We start from the raw sequence: 12,756 nt of genomic DNA, 5'->3' as shown, positions 1-12,756 counted from the left end.
TCAAACTTTGATGTCTACCAGTTCCTTCTGTGGAGCTTATAAAAAAGCGTATCCATGGCCTACTAAATCAGAGTCTCACAGGTGATGGTACCTGGGTTTAGCAGAATACATACGTGGTCCTGTTGCACCCTGAAGCGTGAAACGCTGCTCTGGGTGAAAAAAAGTGCTAGCAGGAAAATGTGTTAGAACAAGGAAAGAAAATTAACAAATCTCAAATTGGAAAAGAAAAATCTTAAAAAGAAAGACATGAATAATGGCGTTCAGTCTTGGTTGGTGTCATGTCTCACAGACCAATTACCTACATTCTGGGTGGACTGGAGAATAGAGATTAGCATCAGTCAAATCCCGTGGTTAAAGCGTTAACTAGAATGTCCATTCATTTCTCAAGAAGTGTGGCAGAGAGCAAAGGAGTGTACCTATCAGCTGTTTCTAAGAAAGAAAGTAAACACTCCCAACATGCACTGAGGCACAGGGAGTGGCTCAGGTTTCTTACACTTCCCTGCTGTGGCGAAAAGAAGAAATAATTAACAGCTCCTTGGGCTGTAGGATCGCTGATCGCGTGGGGGGCACTGCACGCTCCCGGCCGAGCCATGCTCTGGGAGGAGACATGCGCCGCCCCTGAGCCCGCGAGGGCCTCGGACCTCCCCTACAGGTGAGTGACTCGCGAAGTCCCAGCCCGGCAGAGACAGGGCACTGGTTTCCCTCTACCAGAGTTCCTGACCTAGCCAAGAACAAACCGCGGAGCAAGTTCAGCCCAACAGCGAGGGTGAAAAGGCTCCTCCTGCTCACAGTGTGAATAACAGGTGAAAATGGGGGTAGGGGAAAGAACTTTCTAATCCACTCGCTGGGGTCAGGTTGAGGGCAAGTTATTAGAAAGCAGAATCCATAGGCTGCAAAGTTAAGTGTGTGTGTGTCATAGCGGCCTGAATCGCGCACATCACTTTTCCTTTTCATTTTCTCAGAATATGCTTTCGTAACCAAGGAAAGCTTGCAGGGTGGGAGGGAGAGAGGGGAAGGAAGGGAGGGAAAGGTGCAGAGAAGGGCTTGGAGGTAAATGTGACCACAGGACCCTTCCTCCCTTTAGTTCAATGAGCCATTTACCTGTAATTGTGCCTAGCAAAAATCGTGCCTTACAAAGATGCTATACTTCTGGATGGCATCCTCCTTCCTCTGAGTATCCTTATGATTAGAATATGGTGTTGAATCATCACACTGGAAAGATCTTAACTGAGGGTTCAGCTAAACTTTTATTTGTTTCTGCAAAATGACGGAAAGCATGACCCCCCACCCCACAAAAAAAAATAGAATTTTTAATATACGCTTTCACCAAACAATGAAAGAATAAACAAATAATTAAATGGGAGTCCATGAGTCAAGGATATGAATTCTGAAGCAGGAGAGTGGTAGGTTCAAAGCTTGGCTTTGCCATTTTATTAGTTTGCCCCTTTGAAAGTTTCTTAACCTAAGCCCCAAAAGTTTGTCTATAAAACAAGCGTGATCAAAGGATCTGCCCCACAGGGCTTTCTTTGATGGGAACTGAACACTCAGCAAGTGTTCTGTAAGTGGTACCTCCTGTTAGCATTAAGAAGAAGCTGCTCTGCCAAAGGGGCCATTGTTACGGAGGGCAAGCTGAACTAGGGAGACCAGACAGTGTGTATTAGGATGCTGGAATTGAACTGGTTCCCAGAGAGTGGGTCCAAGACAGGCAAGCAGGTGACAGGTGTGCTAGGATCATATCTCTGGGCAGGAACGAAATGACCTGGCTTCTTTCCATTTTTCAGATAAAGTATGTGGTGACAAATTCAGATATATTTGCTACTCAATCACTTTTCTTTTGAAAAACTCACATTTATATTAATCTGTTGTTCCTAAAAAGAAAACAGAATTTTAGAGTAAGAGAGTTACACACAATCTCATATTGTGGAATTCATGCCATTTGGGTTTTATAAAGGAGACTGCTTTAGAATAACTTTCATCAATTTAGATCATATAATCCATGTCTTTATATTTCAGCACATATTGAATTGTTTGTATTGAAGTGATGTTTTTAATTTTTGGTGATGGACAAGAGACATGAAGGAATAATACTTGTATTTGTCAGTCTCTACCTCTTAAGCTTAAATTACAGGAAAGTAGCTTTATTTTATGAAGTTTTACTTAAACAGCACTTTTGTCAATGTTGTTAGTTATTAATGTTGCTAATTTTCTTGAGGGGACCAACTTAGTATCTATGACTAGTAATTTCCATTGATGTCATTTTTATCTTGTTATTTTCTTAAATAAAACAAAGAGTTTGCAGTATACCCTAACTTAATATCATCAGTGTTCTAATGGATTCTTTTCTCAAATTGCAGAGTTGAAACTCTTCTGTGTATTTATAATTAGATATTGACTGGAGAATTGTGGATAGAATTCTAAAGCCAACCTAACTGAAGTTTACATGTTATTGCCCTCTGGGGTCTGATTGTGTTTAGTATGGTTTAGCTAAAAACTTATAAAGGAATCAAATTGAATTAGAATAAGTTAGGGCTCCAATATTCACTAAGCACTTTCCAAAGAGGAAATATACTTTTATGCTGAATTTATGTATTGTTATACATTCTTAAACCATGTTATTTGCCTTTATATTTATTAATAGGCACATGTCTAAATAAAGAATAGTAGCCCCAATTGAGATAAATTTATTTAACTATATTTGAAATTCATTTGAGATTAATCTATTTAACCATAACTGGATGTAAGTCTTCCTAGTTAAAATCTGTTTAGATAGATAGATAGATAGATAGATAGATAGATAGATAGATAGATAGATAGATGTAAACTTTATATCTATACATTAGAATATTGTGTTCAGTTTACATTTATTCTACTATTTCTCACCTGTATAACATTTTATTATAAACTATTAAATATTTTGTTCAATCAGAGAGAGAGAGAGAGAAAGAAAGAAAAGAGTAACAGAAAGAGACCCAGCAATGATTAAGAAAAAATTAACCTTTTCAGTTATATTCAAAATAGTGTCATATGTATGCAACAGTCTTTTAAGCATGTAATTAAAAGTTCTACACCTGATTCTTGTTTTGATTTCCTAAAAAAGAAACATCTTATACTTTTAACTGAAATAGAAACCCAATGCCAAAAGTCCATTTGCTTGTATAGATTCATTGATTACAACGTGGGTAGAGAATTCACGGTTACTAGAGATACATGGACTTCATATAAAAGCTTAGATTTTTAAAATATTCAAGTATAGGCCATTTGAAAATACAACCTCTGAGAAAGGAATTCTGAATATTTTCCCTTTACACTAAAGTTAGAGAGTTGTTCTGTTGCAAAAATTAATTTGTGTCTTTAAAATCATCAGTTATAGTGTTTTCATCGCTTTCATAACATAATCTCAACAACCAAACTTAACTAATACCACTCCTTTTAGGATTTGAACATGAAGTGTCTCCTATTTAAGTAATAAGGGTGTTATCTTAAAGGAAAACTTCATCACTACCCAGAGCCTAGGAAAGGAGCTTAAGAGGAGAGAGTGTCGATTCTTTTGCAACCAATAGACAAACAGGAAAAATGAGTCGTGATCTTTGTGAAGTCAACCTAAGAATTTCTACTGGGAAGCTCAGGTGAAGCAGAAAATCCTTGAGCTCCACCACATCAGTAATGCCAGAAGATGCTGTTGGCAGACTGAGCAGCTCCTCCCAGACCCAGTGGTGGCAAGATGTCTTAAGTGCATTAATACAAATTTGCTTCTCTGACTATTCCTGCTTTCTTTATCTTCCTGAGGGCACCTTGAGCGGAATAAAATTCATGGCATTGGTACCATGTAAATATACAATAGAATAGTAAAGGTTTGGCATTTCCAATTAGATTCCACTGAACTGAGGGCAGTGGCATGCTCACATAGAAGTGTGTTTGATTCATATTCTGCTTAGTCCTCTCTTAGATTAAATGATTATAATACACTATTTCTATCTCAAAACTAACAATTGCTGACTGCAACAATATAACTTAATCAAGTGATAGTTTGTATATGCCAACTCTTGACTTTTACTGTCTCTGCAAATAAAGCACATTTTAAGAAAAAATATGGAGCCAAATGCTTCCCAAAAACCATCACTCTGTTAGCTCTTTTCCTTTTTTTAGAGATCTAGATACTGGATGGAATTATAGTTGTTTTGTCTCATTTTCTTGAAGTGATGTAATTGCATATAACTCTGCTCTTCTCTACTCCAAGTTTCCAGGTCATGACTTTGGGAAAACAGCTTCATGATTGCTTCTTCAAGCTGAAACAATATATTATTAAAAAGACTTTCCATGTGTACAGCCCTTAATATAGTCTTATCTCATAATTGAAATACACACTTGCTATTCTAGTGTGATCCTTTCTGTTCTTTTTTTAAGTAGCTTTTACTGGGGACGCGGGTGAGAGAGATGTAACATATATTCCTTGTATATGATTTAGAAAGTACATACAAAATTTAAAAAAGAAATAATTATCACACATAATGTCTTAGCTCTTAATTTTACCATTAATATTATAACGTACCTCTCTGTATGTTGGATGTATTCAATATTTTGTGTACGTTTTATCTATATGCCTGCATATATTCACTCACTTTAGTAAGAAGACACAAAAATGAAATAGCAATAATTCTGTTCTAAAGGACCTAGTAGTCAAATTAAGTAAAATAAAATACGGTTAGAGAGAGAAAGCAATAAGTAATTAGAAAGCTACAGAAAAGTTCCTGTGAAATTTCAGAAGCAAGAGAAATTGTCTTTGGCTGGGAAATACAGGGAAGTTAGCACCTGTATATATTTACATATATATGTGTGTGTATACACATATATATGTAGATATATACATACATCTATGTATATAAGTTCTTTGTAAAATCATGAACATTGTGACAGTTTGTGCACCTTGTGGCCTCAAAAAAAAGAGGCTATAGATATAGATACACGCTATACTTTCTGTGCCTATCATGGTAGCAAGTGCAGAGAAGGAACTCACGAAATACTTGTTGAATTTACAAATGAGTGAAACAAATTTTCCACTTTTAGACATGTAACCATTTAATTAACTCATGCTTGGATAACAGGAAGCTGCTTTAAATGACTGACCCATTTGATTTAACTTGTGCTAGAGTTCACTTCCTGTCCTCTGGCCTCATTCTGGTCACAAGGCAACTGGTAAGTCCAGGCAAGCCCACCTCTAGGCAGGAATGCAGAGCCAGGGGAGGTGAACCACGTTCCAGCGTTGCTGGAAGGCTGATGCTGCCCAACACTGCCTCCTCAGACTCCAGATCTCTTTGGCCTGCTCAGACCAATTCTACCTCTCCTAGGACTTCTAGTGCTGTTCATTTCTCCAGGACTTAATTGCTGAACTATCTAATTCCCTGTCTCTCCAGCTTCGTTGTTTCTGGACACAGTGAAAAAGTAAATAACCAAACTCATTAAATAATGATCTTATTGTACACACAATCTAAGTCAATAATCTTTGGCTCCAGGGCCTACATAGATTTGTAACAACCATCTTCCTCCTCAAGTTTTAGTTTATTATGTTTTACCAAAATAGTTGAACATTCCAAGTAAGTCCTCCAGGCTTTTAGACCTGTAATTTTTTCTTTCTTCATAAATTCTCTTCCTCTTTGCTATTCATGACTTCTCTGTTATTCTCCTCTTAAGTCTTTGAGAAAACTTGCTCAGATGCTTATATCTGCCAAGTCTTTATAATTTAGAAGATTTTCACAAGGGCCGTAGCAGGTTTTAATTTGCTATGCATCATGGTGAATGGGAATGGGAAGATGAGCATGAAAAACTATTTGAATTCATAGATCTATGCCTTGCTTCATTGTTTTTGTTTGTTTGTTTTGTTCTTTATTTTTTCTTTTCTTTTCTTTTTTTTTTTTTTGAGACAGAGTCTCACTCTATTGCCCAGGCTGGAGTGCAATGATGCAATCTTGGCTCACTGCAACCTCCGTCTCCCAGGTTTAAGCAGTTCTTGGGCCTCAGCCTCCCAAGTAGCTGTGATTACAAGTGTGTGCCACCACACCTGGCTAACTTTTGTATTTCACTTCACTGTTAATACTAACAATAAGACTTTTACCAAATCATATTCTTACCTTTCAGATATTTAAACCATTTGAATATTTTATTTACTCAATTTTTAGATCAGACAAGAACAATATTATTTCCTACTCAAATATTATATGCTGCCTATGAATGAAAATTTTATCCTGTTTTTACTTTCTTACGTTAAATTATATTCAACTGTCTTCCTTCCTAAAGTCTGAGCATAATGTAAGAGCCTTGGAAATCCTTTCATCACATCTTCTGAAGTCTTCTGAAGGTGGTTGTGAGTTACTTCAGCATAGATCACAAGTTTGTCACTGTAACTACATTGCAATTATTTGCCCTCTTTAATGATATCTTTGATATTTCTTATGAATGCAAATAAAGAGTGAGCCAGTTGGAAAGCCACTGCACTGATTTGATTATAAGAAGCTTCTATCAGTGGTTCTTCAGTTCCAAATAACCCCAGTGTCTGGTGAGGGGAGCAAGCTGTCTGGTTCTTAGATGGTCTTCTTTCTATGCTCTGACATGGTGAAAGGGTTCAGGCAGCTTCTGAGGTCTCTTTTATAAGGGTACTAATCACATTCATGATCCCCACTATCATGACCTAATCACCTCCTAAAATCTTCACCTGTTAATACTATTGCATTGGTGATTAAGTTTCAACATGTAAATTTTGTGGGGATGCAAACATTCAGACCGCAGCAGAAGGAGGCCCTTTAGTAGACTGACACAATAATCCAGGGAAAAGATTATGGTGACTTGGCTTAGGGTAGTAGTAGTAGAAATCAAAACTTTCGAATCTGGATTATGTTAGTGGTACAGTGAATAGGACTTACTTTTGGATTGAATTCAGCTTATGGTGAAAGAGGAAAAAAATGAGACTAAATATTAGTTTTGATGCCTAGATGGGAAAGAATTGTAGAGGAGGAAATTCTAGAGCGTGGGAGAAAGTCAGTGGTTCTGTTTCAGTCATGTAGATATTGAGATGCCTGGTACCCATCTAAGTAGAGATTAGGTAGGTGGTGACATGCGCCTGGAGCTCAGCAGAGATTATGGGCTGGAGACAGATTAGATTACCTGGAAGAATGTATAGATAGACAAGAAAGGATGGCTGAGAATGGACATTCAAACAAGCCCGTATTTAGCGATCATGTAAAGGAGGAGTCAGCAAAGGAGACTAGTGTTGAGGCCTGTGAGATAGCAGGAAAATAGAGCAAGGTGATTGTTTTTCATGGTTTGTCTCAAAAGCGTCAAGAGGAAAATGTTGTAAAAGGTAGGAAAATCAATCTTGTCAAATGCTGCTAAGAAGTGAAGAAATGAGGAGAGAAGCGAACTCTTTGGCAAGGTATAGGCTCTTGGAACATGGGTGGAGAAGTGGAGGTAGGGCTAAATTAAAGGAATATATGATGAATAATCTGGGTCCAGGAGGAAGAAGGAAGTGTTTGGGCCCCAAGGTCATCACTGGGGGATCTCATTAGGGGACATTAAAAACCCTTTTGGTGGGTTATTAGAATGACAAAATCCAGGGGCAAAACTGAAGTTTTAGAAGCTGGAGTAACCTGTGTAACCTGTATAACCAAATTGCCCAGACCAAATCCTGTGAATGAGTAACTGGGATTCATTGGGCTCATGGAGCATGTTGTGTCTGTGTCCCCAAGGCAGCATAAAATGCCCATGTGGCTTCTGACGTATAGAATTACTTTGCCTGGAGACTAAGCTTCTGTCTCTCTGGCATGAGTCCTCCAGGTGTCCTGCATGAGACCTGCCAATGATGTGCTATCAGAGTATGTCATTTCCAACTAGAGAAGCACCATTCTTTGAGCAAGAAGATAGCAATAGAAAAGAAAGTAAGGTATAAATCAATAATGACAATACAGGTAGAAAGCAGAGTGATGACAACAGTGTGGATTCAAAGGCCATGGGGAGACTTAAAGATGTCCCACTGGGGACTAAAAGGGACCAGATATCTGGAGCTGCAGTGAGGAGGGCCCTCTGCTGCCAGGGGAGCTGGTGAGAAGAGACTCAATGACATGAAATTTCGTTAGATTACGAGGCCTGGTGTTGAAGAAATGTTTCAATTTGGAGCTTGGAAAGGTAGGTTTGGGTGGAATTGAAGAAAGCCTGAAAGTCAGGTTAAAGGACTTGGGCTGTATTTATTAAGAAAGATAACAGGATGGTTTGTGACCAAATAGGTGATGGGATGATCAGAATCATAAAAGCCTAAAATGAGACTCCAGCCAAGCATTCACCCTGAAAACTGTAACAAAGGACCTAATGAGTTCAACAACATGCTGTAAGGAAAAAGATGCATCAGAGATTTTATGAGAAGAGAAGAGTAGCTTTCCTGTTTCCTTTTTTTTTTTTTTCCTGGTATTCTGAAGAGTTAGGGCATAAAAATTCCTAATTTTTATTCATCTTACCCAACCCAAAGTACCTGATGTGAAAGGAAAAGGAGGAAATCCACCACCCCCCACACACACCTTTTTTAAAAAAAAAAGAAAACTGAACGCTCTCTTGTCCATCTTTTTATTCTGGTTATACCCCCTAAAATCTTATAGGCTTGGAGCCATGACAACTGAATATTCAATTTTTGCAAAATAGGATGATCAGAAAAGATTATACTTTACATCTCTGGTCACACCCTAATGCCATTCATATGAACATATAAAGGAGGAGATTATTCACATCTGACCACAGTTTCCAGAGCCGGAAGGAGACTTGAAAAATATTACATCATATCTAATCAACTCTTCAAGTCAGAGCTTGATTTTAGCTGCCTAGAATTGCAGTTGTGTTCTGCTGGCTGGGGCAAGGTTCAGCCAGTTTGGGTGAGTTAGTGCAAAAGAAGGAATATGATCCCTTCTACAGAATTACATAAATCAATAGAGTCATATTTATTTTGCTAGAAATATATCTAAAACAGACTTACCAAATTGTTCAGTCCATCCTTGTCCTGAGTTACTGTTTCTGTAGTTTTTCATTTACATAATACATTTTTCTGTATTTTTGCTTATATATGACATACTACTCAAAAACTTTCTAAAACATTCTTATACTCTAGAGACACAACAAAATACTCAACTTAAATCAGATACTAATTTATGAATGCATTATAGGAACAAATCATTAACATTATTCTCATGTTTAGGATATCCTCAGACCATCTCAGAAAAGAGGAAAAGATGACTATGATGGTTCATCAGTACCCCTCTTGGATCTTCATTAATGAGAGGACATTCATAACCAGGTAACCACACACCTTATATTATACATTATCCTACTCACCAGTCATTTGTGGAATATACCAAAGTTTTCTAAGCATGATATATGATCAACAAGATTAATAACGTGAATCCTCAGTAGAGATACTAGATAAGAAGTTGAAAAAGTATGTTCCTAAAGACTCCCAAATTTATTCTCTCATGGAACAATCACTAATATTTTGTTTAACAGTGGTTTTATTTTATTAAAGGTGACATTACTGTTTTAATAGTTGGGATAATACTGAAGAGCAGCATTAGGTGAAAGATCTAAGGCTTCTCCTAAATGATAGTTCTAAGGAATTAACCCCAGGGCCAAAAATATTATTCCCTGTCCTAACCTCTCCCTCCCTTGCTCTTCATGACACTTTATTTTTACTGGTTCCCTCTTGACATTAGATTATGCAATATATGGCTGACATCCACAACTTTTCTTATACCCAGCAAACCGTATTTCACATTGCTTTGGGAACAATAGAGTAGGGGCTTAAAAGCTATAAGAGTAAAGATGAAAACTGAAACTGGCCAAGCTGTAGCAGAGGCTGGGGGCTGAGGGGAAATGAAATCATGAAAAACCAAGTGGTACTGAAACATGACCCAAATCTTATGGGGGATGGAAAAAGGAATAAAGCCAAATAAATGATAGAGAGAAGGGGAAGTGAATGATGTAGGGCTGGGCAGTAGAAAAGTGAAGGAAACAAATATGATCAAATACAGAAATAAAGCCACAGCTGGAAGATAAGGATGAACTATAAGCAGTGGGAAAAAGACATGATGCAAAGGATAAAGGATCCACTGACTTATTCCTCAAACACTTATTGACTGCTCAATATGAACAGGTATTTTTTCAGACCCGAGCATTCAGTAATGAACCAAACAAAACCCTTACTTTCATGGGGTTACATCATAAAGTTGGGATACAGTCAATACATAAGATAAATGCTGAGGAAACGGAGTAAAGAGTGCTGGAGATAGAGAGCAGAAAGGGTTCTGATTGCATGTTCCTTCCTCAGTGAGGAGGAAGCATTGGAGGAAAAGCCTTCAGAAAGGGAGAAAGCAAGCCACGCAGGTTTCACAGGTATTCCAGGCAAGGGGAACGGCAACTCCGCAGCCCAAAGACAGATGCATATTTGTAAGGGTCAGGGAGGACAGTGTGGGGAAATGGAAGCAGAAAGACAGCAGGAGAAGATGAGGCCAAATGGGCCCAGAACATGTAGGGTTTGACAGACCATCATGAGGCTTGGTATTTCCCACTAAATAAGATGAGAAGCTGTGGAAGGATATTGAGCACATGAGTGACAATATCAGTGTGGCTGCTGTGTTAAGAACACAGTAGAGAGGGGACAAGAGTGTAAACAGAGAAGTTACCAAGGAGCTGACAGTCCAGGGTGGAGATGAAGGTGGCTTGAACCAAGGTGGCAGCAGTAGAGGCAGAAAACAATGGTCAGATTCTGTATATATTTTGAAGACCAACACAATAGGATTATTTCCAGAAGGGTTAGACATGGGGTATGAGAGAAAGAGAATAACCAAGGATCATTCTAAAAATTTTGATCTAGAAAAATGGAGTTAACATTTTGTGAAATCATGAGGAGAAGCAGGAGCTACAGGAGGAGCAGGTTTGCAGTTGAGGATCCAGAATTCAGTCCTGGACACATTACATTTGAGATGGAATAAGAAGCATTTCTTAAAAATGAGGTCCATGGACCACCTGCTTCTGAATCAGATGCCTGCTCACAGTATAGACCCTGGGCTTCACCCCAGAATGAATCATGTGATTCTGATGCATACTGAAGTCTGAGAACAAATGCTCACAGTAGGAAAGGATTAAAGTTCTGAGAACTTTTGACCTCCTAACATAAACAAAATTCCTGGAGCTGGGGGAAATCTCTGCCAGGCTGTCACCAGAAATTATAACAATGCCACTGACCAACTGTGATATCCAGCATACCACAAATTTGGCAAACACACCTACTCATTTATTCACTTGGCAAGTAGTGTTTTAGCTCCCTCTCTATACTAGGCATTGTTGTGGTGAACAAGACAAAAATTAACAATTTATTGAGGTATTTTTATTTTCCTGCACAGAACTACATGAAAAGAATGGGAATTAATAATAAAACAGAATCTTCATAATCAGAATTTTGGTTTCAGCAAATTTCATGAGGATTACATATGATCAGTAAAATAAGAGGTCCTGATATTAATAATAGCACTGTAGGCAACATAACGTTTTTATCCCACTACTGGATGAGAATTCTGAGTTTAGAAACTTCCCTGTTCAAAGGGTATTAGCATAGGTTAGTTAGCTTTGTGCTGGAATGACGAAGCTTCCAGTTGCTGTTTTATTGCCCAGAGTTGTCACTGCACACTGCTTCACATAGTGAGCTGGGTGGAAAAAATAAAATAAAATAAAATAAAATAAAGCTTTTTATGGTTACTTTCAAAGTATTTTCACTTTAGGTCATAGGCTAAAATCTGGGCACTTTTAGAGGTGAATAAATGCTAACCATGTATTTAAAAAAAAAATGGGAAAGATTAAATCCAGTTTTAGAATGCAGATCACATTTCACTCTCAGAACCTATTAGACTTTTTCTGCTACTTAAGAACCTAACATAAATTTTGCAGTCTATGCCTCTTCTAATGGCAGCTCAAAAGTTACATGTACATTCCTACCCTTAGTAAATAAGTTTAATTAGCATGATGTAATAAATTTTAGCAGAAAGTGCATTATTCCAAACAGTTTCTTTTTCCAAGCATGTTGGCCAGCAACCTTTGTTGAAACAAAGGAACCAGCCACCTGCACTTGTAAGCACATATTAAACACAAAGAGCCAGTGTTCCACAGGCTGCCTCCTACCTGGCCAATAGAGCCAGAAGGCAATGTTTGCCCAGGTTTCATGTACAGGGTCTTCTCCTGATCAAAGGAATAGGAGCAAACACTGAGTGCCCCTGTGAGTCCTGAAGGTAAGTTTCTAAGGGGAGAGCATCTTCTCCTGAAGAAGGCTGAATACCTGTCTTTAATTAAAGTATAAGAGAGCCTGTTCTGACATATTTGTATAGAAAGCTAGAATTTTAAAATAAGCCAGAGATAGAGGATTTTAACTGCATGTTTGGAAGCATCCACTTAAAAAATTAGAATTTTTTTCCACATGGGGATTGTTTTTAAAATTCACATTATTCATGTTTGATGATCCAGTGAAATGAAAAGCATTTATTATGAGAAACTGGGTATCACATCTGTTATTTTGTCACAAAAAGGTCAATAACGTCATCACAAGATATGTGAAAGAAGGACATTCATTAAGTATTTTTTTATATCTGATATTTTTCAATAAGCATATATTGTCAACAGTCATTGAGCATATCAATATGACTCAATAATCGGTTATTCCTAGTAAAATTGATCTACTTTGTC

The 12,756-nt window shown here is 37.8% G+C and overlaps 1 protein-coding gene across 4 annotated transcripts in view; it reads left to right on the top strand.

Moving 5' to 3' along the window:
- Window positions 1-460: 460 nt before the first annotated feature.
- Window positions 461-12,756, top strand: part of RASSF6 (Ras association (RalGDS/AF-6) domain family member 6) — a 48,744-nt gene continuing 36,448 nt past the window's right edge. For 2 of the 4 annotated variants that reach the window (XM_011927151.1, XM_011927149.1), the window contains exons 1-2: window positions 521-803; window positions 9,227-9,325. In XM_011927151.1, the coding sequence (XP_011782541.1) occupies window positions 9,261-9,325 (65 nt within the window). In that variant the 5' untranslated portion in view covers window positions 521-803; window positions 9,227-9,260. Of the gene's footprint in view, window positions 804-5,147; window positions 5,194-9,226; window positions 9,326-12,756 lie in introns of all 4 variants that reach the window. The other 2 variants (XM_011927148.1, XM_011927150.1) reach the window with 2 other exon arrangements.

This window comes from Colobus angolensis, unplaced genomic scaffold, assembly GCF_000951035.1.
Source record: "Colobus angolensis palliatus isolate OR3802 unplaced genomic scaffold, Cang.pa_1.0 Scaffold70, whole genome shotgun sequence".
NCBI lineage: Eukaryota > Metazoa > Chordata > Mammalia > Primates > Cercopithecidae > Colobus > Colobus angolensis.
This window is presented reverse-complemented; position numbering and strand designations above follow the sequence as displayed.